This window comes from Haliaeetus leucocephalus, unplaced genomic scaffold (genome assembly GCF_000737465.1).
Source record: "Haliaeetus leucocephalus isolate CR32 unplaced genomic scaffold, Haliaeetus_leucocephalus-4.0 Scaffold216, whole genome shotgun sequence".
Taxonomy (NCBI): Eukaryota; Metazoa; Chordata; class Aves; order Accipitriformes; family Accipitridae; genus Haliaeetus; species Haliaeetus leucocephalus.
In genome coordinates this window covers 572,062-582,925 of record NW_010972652.1, presented here as the reverse complement: position 1 = coordinate 582,925, position 10,864 = coordinate 572,062, and the positions used below count along the sequence as shown (strand labels likewise).

The following is a 10,864-nucleotide window of genomic DNA, read 5'->3' as shown; positions in this document are numbered from 1 at the left end:
TTAAGATTGGAAAGAAATCCTAAGAACACAGGTCCTTCAGAGCCTTTTGTACGGCAGTCGCCTGGATACCTCCATACTCAGTGAGAACACTGCTAAGCACCTAATGTAGTGAAATCCCTTTACAGTCCACTATTTCTTTTGCCTAATAGAAAAATCAAATTCCCAGTTTATGTGGTGATTCTCTACTTTATTTAACTCAAGAACTTCTGTCAGAGCCCAGGAGAACTATTGTGTGGTGTATGTTGGAGACAGCAGGGAGACAATGGCAGACAAAAAATTATCCACAACAGGTAGAAAGCAAATCTATGGGAATCGGCAGTAAAGTCTGTGCTTCAGCTATTAAAAACCTGAAGTGATTTGATTTCTTACCCAAGTTCCTACTGCAATACCATCACTTTAATTCTCCATCTGTATTTATATAGTTCTGTGGCTTTCAACTGAGTACCTTGCAACCACAAATATACTTTAATTCACAATACCAATAAGACAGTGAAAGATTATCTCGCTTGTTTTCTCTACAGCTTACATGTGATTTCTTTGTGTATGCGGCATGCAGTGAGAAAAGCATGCTGACATGAGGGAAAAGACCCCGGGAGGCTGCACGGAGAGGACCGACAGGATGATACGGCTCCTCTCAGGTGTGTCACAGCTAAACATGGCTCAGTTTTGGTAGTCATGCTGTTAATTACTCTGCAGCTCCAGTTTTCTGCAAATGACAGACCGATGCACATCGTTTGCTGTTCTGTAAATTAGGATCGGATTTACTCAGGAAAATCAGTACCATTGTCCCCACACTCCTCCCCAGACTCGGTGGCACTATTTCAGCCAAGTTTCCTGGCCAAAACCAAACCCTGAGAGATGGGGAAGGTCTGTATCTGAATTATGAGACACAAATCAGCTCTGCAAAGGGAGGAAAAACCACCGCAGAACAGAAAGCTTGCAATTTGTAAAGCACCACTGAATAAGGAGCAGCAGGCTCCAGGCGCACACCTTAAGATTAGTAAAACTGATCCAGCTCTCAGCAGTAAATATCAGCCTTTATGATAGAAATGTATTTTGGAGAATTTTCCAATTATTAAGTAAGTCCATTCAGATTTCTGAAGGAAACTCCCCGTGTTACTCATCTCTGGAGAAAACCATGCTGCAAGAACAAGAGACCACGCTGAGTTGCAGAGAAGGTCTGTGTAGTCCAGTACCAGGCCCGTGACAGTGGGCAGCGGCAGATGATCAGGCGTGCCGGAAGAAAACACAGCAAGCGTGGAGGGAAATGGCTTTTGGCAGTTTGTTGAGCAGCAATCTGCTAGCCTGGAGGTTACGTCTGTGCCACGATGGTTACTAGCCTCCAGTGAATTTATGCCTCAGGAACTTTTTGAACCACTTTATATTTCTGGCCTCTAAAACACCCCATAGCAATGAGTATCACAACACAGGCTGTATGGGAAAAGTATGTTGATGTAATTAATATTTTAAATGTAATTGGGGAACAGCCTTACCTCTTGCTGTGCATATCCTCGCCTGGAAGTCAGAAAAAGAAAAAAACGTATTAGTATACTTTTGTGAGACTATGTAAAGATGCATGTTGCCATTCTTTCTGGACAGAGGTGAAAAGATAATGTAATTAGAAATATTAGTAGCAAGAAAAGAAGTACATATCTACAATACAAAATATGTTTTTCTTTAGATTTGCTCTGGACATACGAATCATTGCATGCGAAACGCTAGTGAATCTTTGGGATCTTTTCTTGCTTTAGATTGCAAATGAATGAGAAGAAATCCCCAATCCCCACAAGCCAGAGAGCCAGCGCACCCAGTGGAGCTCAGCAAAGGGAAAGGGGGTGAATGCTGTGTTTGGCTTTCCTTGCGCTCCCATAAGAGAGGTCCTGCCCAGCCACCTTCTCTGTTGTCTCAGAGACCATCTACAAAGAGACTCTGTTATTTCATGCAACTGCTTAAGCAGTGAAACAGTTTCTCTTCTACTTCTGGACTTCCTGTATCCACTTGGGACTTGCTAGAAATTGGCCTGGAGCTTCTATTACTAATTTCTTGTAACAACATTATTATTAAAATTACACATTTCCTAACATTTGCTCAGCAGGGGGGAGTTAAACTATTTTTGCTATCTATGATTATTTTGCCACAGGCTTTGTGCTTTTGATCTTATTGGAAATTTTTTGTTGTTGATTTAATTCATTTTCTTGGAGCCATTCATATGCATGACAAATGCACTTATGTCTATCAAGTTCTCCATTTTCATATTTTGTGCCAGAAAATTAAAATGGTTTAGACAAAACCAGGGAACAGCAATTTAGGTCTTAGCATTATTATTAAGGATAACCCTGGATTTTATTATTTTTTTTTTTTTTAAGGAGAGGGTAAATGCTCAAAATTATGTTGAGCTTAACCTAGTACACAGACAGCAGTCTAGGGAAAGTCTTTAATTACACTTCAGTAAATAATAAAGAACAGAGTAGAAGTCCTTTTAATTCTTTAATATCACCATCTATAAAGTGTTCTATTAAGATTCAGCACATGGAATTGATTATCAGCATTAAATTAATGCTGTTGCCCATGTAATATAAAACTAATGAACAACTGAAATGAAGATTTATCATTAAAAGATGGTCTGCGACTTTTCAAAGCCCACTTGAGGAACACTGTATTTAGTTTCCACATCGCCTACAACAATCTTCAGATAAAGGTCTTGGGTTGCATAGAGGATAAGTAAGCCTATTACTCTTAATTGCTCTCGAGTACTCGCTATATTGCAGATTAAAAGCATAATATAAGTAATTCTAATTAAATTTGGAATTCAACTTTCTTAAAAATAGCACCACGCTGTGTTTTGAGAGATGCTTACACTTCTCTTATAGTTTTGTGTGGCCACGATTAGATGAAAAAAAAGCCCGCAACAGGCAAAAAATACCCGTTCACTCAATACAGCACAAGGATCTATTCTCACAAAAAGGCAAAGGTCAAAACAACATCAGTTGTTTCCAGGAAGGAACTAAAGCTCTCCACCGAGGGAGGAATTGCTTCTGGATAAACACTATCAGCCAGACTTCACTGCAGTTAGTCAGAGAGAAATCTTCAATGCAAAATGGGAAGCAAGGACATAGTGCCTATGATGATGTAGGATAATATGACAGCTAGTATACACTGCTGGTACTTAACATGAAAAAGAAAACAAGAATGAATTTACGTGTACAAAATGTGCCAACCTTTCACAGATCTCTATTGCTAACATAGGATAAAGGAACTGTGATTTGCCTAAAGCAACAATTTTCCCAATTACTGGCATCCCAGCAGGCATTTGCTATTTCATACTTTCTATCTGTTTCATATCAAAAGCAAGACCATCATAAACTCCAAATACTACAGATACTGCTCAAAGCAGGCAACTGCTCATCAATTTGCCCTGACTCTTAAAATGGAGGTTTCCTGCAGTTCATAGCTGGAACTGAGCAGAAAGCATCTGGAAAGGAGATGAGTGATGAGAGGCTACTGCTGGATTTCAGCTTTGTAAACAGGTTTGCAAAGAAGCGCTTTCCACTGATGCAATCTCTGCTCCTGCTCAGAACTCAGCCCAGTCAAGCTGATGATGAAAGCATAAGAGCTATATCCAGGGTCACATCTGACCCTAATTAACCAAATCAGACAACCTGAAGAGGGGACAGTAAGCTTATATATGCTCAACTTCTTACCAACTACTATACTGTTTATAATACTTTGTAGTGCTGCAGAACTGCAGTAGCATCCAGACATCTCAGTGGGACAGAACTTCCCTGGGTTAGGTTAAAAATACATGCTATTGGTACAGTTTCTTTCCCGGTCTAATAGAATGATTATTTTAACAAAGGCTATTCAAAAAAAACAGCAGGAGAACAAAGGTTGCATTAATTCCAGACAAAATGAACCTAGGTTTTGTAAACTTTCCAACTTACTAAAGGTTTCCAGAATGAGAAAGTAGGTGTTCCTCATTAGTGAAGAGCGGATTACCGTGACCCCCACAGACTCTTCTGAGACTGATGAAACTAAATATTTAAAAAGGAGCTCCTGTGTGATGTCCACTCCTTCTGCTTAAGGAATGCCACGCATAATTGTAGCCAAATAAAACCTTTGGAGTTTATGCTGTGAATTACTAAGCAGCTGTAGCTTTACCGCGTGACACTAGATGCTGCAAAATTAGGTCATATTTGTCTGAGATTTCACTAGTGATGTAATAAACTTCACAAAAGCACCTGTTAGGGGTCTACCAGCTCTAAAGTGGCATTTGGGTGCTTAAATTCACATCTCTGTCTTAGGGTCGATCCACTCTGAACATGCTTAGCACAATAATTTCTCACGCTCATCTCTGCACACTTTCCACTGTCCCACTGTCTCCATGCCAGGATCATGGCAGACACACAGAAACAAGTAAACATGCAAGCCATCTTCCGATGTTGGCTCTTAAAAGTTTCTCTACCTAATAGCTGCTGAACTTGACTATTTGCTGCTGGTGCTGCAGTCGTGCCGCTCTTGGAGAATTTAGCATCATTGGCAGGTATTCTACATGCGTGCATCTCGTAAATTATACAGATTCTGTTACAGCAAAGATGCTATGATCAATAATCATTCCCCTCACACATTTAGCTACTATACGTGTCTTGGAACTACATTCTAGCCCAACAAGACTTTTAAGCAAAGAAAAATTCTAATGCATCAGTGAAACTTGTGTGATGGAGTTTATGGAGTTTGACTCTGGGACAAAGAAAGAGAAACTACCTTCAGCAGTTTCTGCCTGAAGCATCCATACATGTCCTAACTGCAGATTTAAAAAAAAAGAAAAAAAAGGAAAAGAGAAAAAGCCAAGCACCATGGAAATGCTGAGTATCTCTAGACAGTCTGATAAATAATGAATTACCTTTTTGCTCAGAATTACAACATTTGATACTGAACTGGGCTTTTAGTTCTTCTTCATGATGTAACATCTGCCTTTCCCAATATTTTTTTTTAAATCATCATATTAAACACAAATATTTTGAATCTTGGCAAAAGACTAAAAGGAAACTTGCAAGTTGAACCAAACTAACATACATTTAAATGCCCAAACTGCTTTTACTTACCATTTTTTTTCAAAGGACAAGCTAATTTACTATAATTGACAAATTTAATGTCTGATTTAGATGTCTGTGAGCAAAAAAGCCAGTAAGTAAATCCATGTTACCCTCGTTACATGGATTTTTACATGTACTTGAAAAAGCTTCACTTGGTGACACTGATCAGAGTGACTTTATTACAATTTAAGATACGAGCTATTTCAGCTGTAAAGCTCATGGCAGACTAGCAGGAAAGTTAGAGAGACGCCAACAACATGCACATGCAAAATAAAAACCAAACAAATGCTTTGTACATTAAAGAAATTTACAAAATAAAAACTTTCAACATGCAGTTACAATATAAAAAATGCAATGGAAGGCAGAACATAGGTAACAGGAGGGAAGACAGCCAGGTTTACTGACAAATCAAGACAAACCCCTTCTTCTGACTTGAGATGCAAATGTGAGCTGAAAGAAAGCATGCCAGCGTAGCAGAGCGCTGCATCATCTCCCATGGAAGACGAAGACACATTACTGCAATAACTCTGGCTTACTATTGCTGAGCCTGCTTACTACCAGTACTTTCTTTCTTTGACATCCAATATTTAACAGTAAGATTCCTCCCAGGTGGTACATTTCATAGGCAAAGCAAGAGATTCCAATTGCAGCTGCAGAAAAATCACTCTGCTTACTGATATTACCTACAGTGAAGGCTGCTTAACATAAAGCAGTATCAAGCCCTCTGCTGTCTATGACCGATCGCTGGGTAAAAATGGACAGTTTTCCCCAAGAATTTTTGGTAAACAGACTAACCACCAGCATCATAGAACAGTGAGATGTAGCTCTGAGACAACAACTTGTAGAATTATTATACATTACAAATTTCTGAGTGAACAGGAAAGATAATGTCTCTCAATTTGGGATTAGGACGGAATAAGTAGTGATATACAGCAGAGAAAGGGAAAAAGTCTGAATTTCTACAGAGTCTGAGGCAGATACCATGTGCTGCATTAGAGTCATCTCACTCAAAATGTTACATGCAGAAAACATCCAACCATAAATATTACAGTGCTGTCGACTGAGACGGAAAGCGTTTCTCAAGCTCCTCCACAACACAGCTCAAGTTGCCATTCTGCTGGTTGTGCTCAGCCACAGCTTCTGGAGTTGGCAGCTCTGGTGTTGCAACCGGTTTGAGCTTAGAAACGTGCTTGGGCAGAATGTGGTTTTTGTCTATTTGGCTGTACATGTTGGCCACAGACTTTTCGATCGCCGCTAAATTCTGAATGTTTTTAAGAATACCTTTCAGCTCCCTACGGGGAGGAGGCTCTGGCACTGTGGCCGGTGGTGGTACAGCTGGCTGTTTGGCAGGGGATTTTGAATGCTTGGCAGGGGAGAGGTGCTGGGTGCTAAGAGGAGATGAAGAAGAAGAAACTGTGGGCAGAGGCGGAGGATGTGGTGGTAACAGAGGAGGGGATGGAGGTGGTTGTGGCAGTGGAGGTGGCAGCAGTGGAGGTGGGGGTGGGGGAATTCTAGGCGGATCTGGAATGCTTTCTATAACTTCTTTGGTCTGAGGAGCTAGAAAACTTTGGCAAACTGATTTCTTTATCCTAAAGGATGGAGGAGTTGGTTTGCGAGTTGGTGGAGGAGAAAGTTCTTCAGGGTAGTCGTGGTGAGTGATGATTACAGAGGGGACCGCAGAGGCCTCCGGTTCAACTACTTCAGCACAAGGTGTTGGAGAGGACAGAGGAGAAGAGTGAAGGCAAGGAGAAGCAACCACACTTTTAGGAGACTGCTCTAGCACGTTCTCTCCTTCTTGGAAACAGACGCTGTGTGTTGGCGATCGGATGGATTTCACATCAGGAGATTTCACTTGTTTCATTTCCTGCAAAGCCTGCTGCTCAAACTGTCTTGCCTTCTCTTTTACAGTTAACTTGGGGCCACTTATTTTTTGAAATAGTGGACTGCTAATATCAACACCGCTATGATGATTTTCAGTTCCTTCATTCTCTGCTTTGAGTCTCTCCTGTTGCCACTGAATGGGGTCGATGATAACTGGCCTACTCGGAGAACCAGGCGTGTGTCTCTTAGTAAGGTGAGTTGGTACCGTCCACGCACGGTGACTGCCTCCCAAAGAGGCATCTCTCAAGACTAGTCTTGAAGGAGAAAGAGTATCTAGAGTATCGTTTCTTTTCCGTAGAAACCCAGCAGCAGCGGGACTTTGAGGGACACCTTCCACATATAATGGGTTTTGAGTAGTTAATGGGTTCTCATCAGATAAAAAAGTAATGTTACTTGAAGATTTGGGGAGATTATTGTTCAATGATCCATTGATATTAGATTGCTTGTGAGCCTCAATAGCACGGGAAGCAAAGCTGCTTATAACTCTCTGACGGTCTCCTTCTTCTAAGACTGACTTTTTTCCCCTGCTTTGTTGGAAATGGTAGAGAAGAAAAAGACTTGAAAGAAAAGAAGATAATCACATGTGAGGAAACATGCATGGACACAGATACTTATGAGAGAGAATAAAAGAACGTATGATATGAATCAGAGCCATTAAGTTACTTCTAGCAAACTACTACTATCCAACAAAAAGATCACATTTACTAGACTACTGGGCAAGACATTTACTTTTACGTCTTCTTTAAGGGAGAAGGACTTGAGGAGGATGAAAACTTAAAACAAGTTTTCAGCTACTCAGCGAGTTCAAAAATAAGTTAACCTGTTCTTAAAAAACCCCTTGGATTTCAAAAGTATCAGTCAATACCGTACCCTATCTCCCCAGTGACACAAAATGTCAATGCTACGTAGTTTTGCGATACAATTTCTCTGTGACATAACATGCACTCATGGCATGTATACTGTATGTATGTATATATAATTGTGTCTCCATCATTCAAACCGCAGTGGCACTGTACCATACTGCACACAGCCAACGCAGAATATTCACAGGGATTTTTACGTTAAACCTATTCTGTAATAATCATGCATCAAAACTCCACTATTCTATGAAACACATGTAGGATAAGGCAGTCTTTCAGTGTCTTTTAAGACATTGCCTTTTAAGGACTGGGCACAGGTCACACAAAATTAGAACTGTGGTTCAAGCTGACGGTGAGCCTGAAACGGTGGCCCAAGGAGGAGTCAGAGGTGCACCCAGGCACACCTGAAGCGTAGACCTGTAGGGCCTCTGTGAGGTGGCCAACAGGAGCTGAAGCCAGTCAGCAGAGATGCATGTCTCCATTCTCCTGACACTGATTCTTAAAGAATTACCAAGCTGGGCATTGTTTCTTGCATTTATGATATACATATTGACGCAGAAGCATCAGTATGTGTATGAGTTTCATCTCTGCGCCACATTAAACCAAACTAAAAACCCCTGCAGCTGGATTACATTGAATTTCTACACCAAAAATAGGATGTCTCACCATTTTCTGGAATTCATCTAGCACCTTCCTCAAAGATTTTTAATACCACAAAATTCTGAGCAGATCTTAAGATAAACAGTATTTTAAGATCAATATCTGCCTGCTAGAAATGTGTGCCATTAGAGCCCTATTTTAAATAATGCTCACCTGAGGCTGAAAATAAATTTATTTCCCCCAAACCTGTGACAAATTTAAGATATTGGCCAATGTCAGATAGAGCTAAACCCAAACCCCTTATCCTTTCAAAGAGAAGATTACCCTTGTCAGCAATGAGATCGAATCAAAACGCGTTTCCATTGCTGCCGTATACAAATTTATTGTAACTGAACAGACGTGCTGTCTAGCATGGGGATGCAAAAAAACCAAATCACCCCAAAACAAAAACAAAAGTCTTAAAAAGGGTACCTACTCTAAAAAGCTCTCTGAAATATTAAATATATCTGTAAGACAGGCTATGGTGAGAACATGATGGCATAAGGGAACATTATGGTAGAAACGGGGTATAAAGACTGAATTCCACTTTTGTACAATTCACTTATAACTTCACTATCTCTGCCTAATGCTGGTATTCCACATTTTGAATGCCATACTTAAAACCCTTCTATTTTCTGCAGTTAAGCAACTGCAGCTAAAGTATAGCATAAGTAACAATGACTTCTACACACACAGAGAAATCAATGTACCATATAAAACTATTTTTAGCAACTTAGAGCTGTCCAATATTTTCACAAAACCTTCTGAGTTAAAAATTCTAAGTCTTGTCTCTACCAAAATTTGAGTCATATTGTTTAGAATTTAGATAAAAAAGGATTAGGCTTTATTAACAAAGGAGTAGGGGAAAAACTACTTTTTCCATGATTATGTGAATGTTGGAAGATGGGAGTTTTAGACCTCTTGGTCAGATGGATTCCATCTTTTTTTGGTGTTGTTTTTTCATATCTCAGAAAATATTACCAAATTTAAATTAATGGAAATTTAACCTCTAGTGGTTAAATATTCCCTAGCAAAACTGGAAGAGAAATTTAAATAACTAGATACCGGATAGGAGTTAATTAAGAGATATTAAATCTCCTCTAAGTTATTTAATAAGTAAAAGTGCCCCGAAGGCCTGTATTTATTAATGAAACACATTTGCTTCTTAACTTTTGTTTCTTGTTTTGACTGGGAGATCACCCACGCAGAACAACTACAGCTTCCTAATGGTCACAGGGACCTGAGAGGACTGATGAGAAGAATCACTGCACCAGAATTCACAGCGTATGGGGATCACTCTCCCATTTGTGAATAACACACCCAGCAAAGCTACGAAGGGTTATACCAGTGAATAAACTCTCCCCAAGCACTGCAGTTCTCCAAAAACCAGTATGCCTAAGACTTGCCTTTGGGCAGAATATAATTGTATGAAAAATAATGGACTTCACGCTAATAATAAACTAATTCTTTATTCTAAAGCAGCGCACTTTGAGGTTGGTCAAGCACCCTCAATCTATTTAGAGGTGAGAGAAAGAAATGATGCCGAACTTGAAGGAAACCCTCCAGTAGCAGGCTCATGCAAGATGACGAAACCTTTATGCTACTGGAACAGATTATTTCAAAAGCTTCTCAGTTCCTTCCTCGCTTCACATGACGCCTCTCAAGGATGAGGTTATCCTGCAATCTTTTTCTGTTTATCTACAGGTATTTTAGTCAATGAGAAACATCAGCTCACCAGTTTGAAGCACATTTCTGTAAACTGAAAGAAGGGTACCTGCCTCACATGGAATTGTGAATAGCAGACAAGATTTTGCTTGCATCCAATTGTGAGATCTTAAGCCCATGAACTGAAAGCAAACCTCTGTGCATGTACTCAGTGTTGGTTTTGTTTCTTTTTTTCAAGGTACTAGGACTATTTGGCTTTAGAAATAATACCATTCAAGTTCAGCAATCATACTTGATCTCTGCTTCCAAGAAAAGAATAAAGAAGCATAGAAGTATTGAAACTTCACAGTAAATGTCTTTCCTGTACTTGATCAATGGACAAATAAAATATGAGTTTCAGACTGCAAGGTTTAATGGGAATTACCGAAAGGAAAATTAACTAGCGTTTCTACTAGCTACAAATATTAAGACAATGAAATCAGCTTACTTACTGATGCCTATGTATCCAAAGACAGAGAAAAATGAAAATTATGAGACAAGGCAGATTTAAAACTAAAGAGCTTAGTTCCATTTCATTTGCTATAAACACCAAATTAAGAAAACAAGACACAAGGCAGCACCACAAATGAAAGATGACTGTCTTAGGACAAATAAAGACAGGAAATATTGTACTAAAATCATGAAAAATGTTAATAAAAGGTATTTCCCAAATAATAATTTCCTAAG

At 39.6% G+C, this 10,864-nt stretch overlaps 1 protein-coding gene across 1 annotated transcript in view; it reads right to left on the bottom strand.

Annotated features, from left to right (window-relative positions):
- Window positions 1-6,044: 6,044 nt before the first annotated feature.
- Window positions 6,045-10,864, bottom strand: part of PCDH15 (protocadherin-related 15) — a 369,468-nt gene continuing 364,648 nt past the window's right edge. The window contains exon 31 of the mRNA XM_010566632.1: window positions 6,045-7,531. Within this exon, the coding sequence (XP_010564934.1) occupies window positions 6,139-7,531 (1,393 nt within the window). The 3' untranslated portion in view covers window positions 6,045-6,138. The remainder of the gene's footprint in view (window positions 7,532-10,864) is intronic.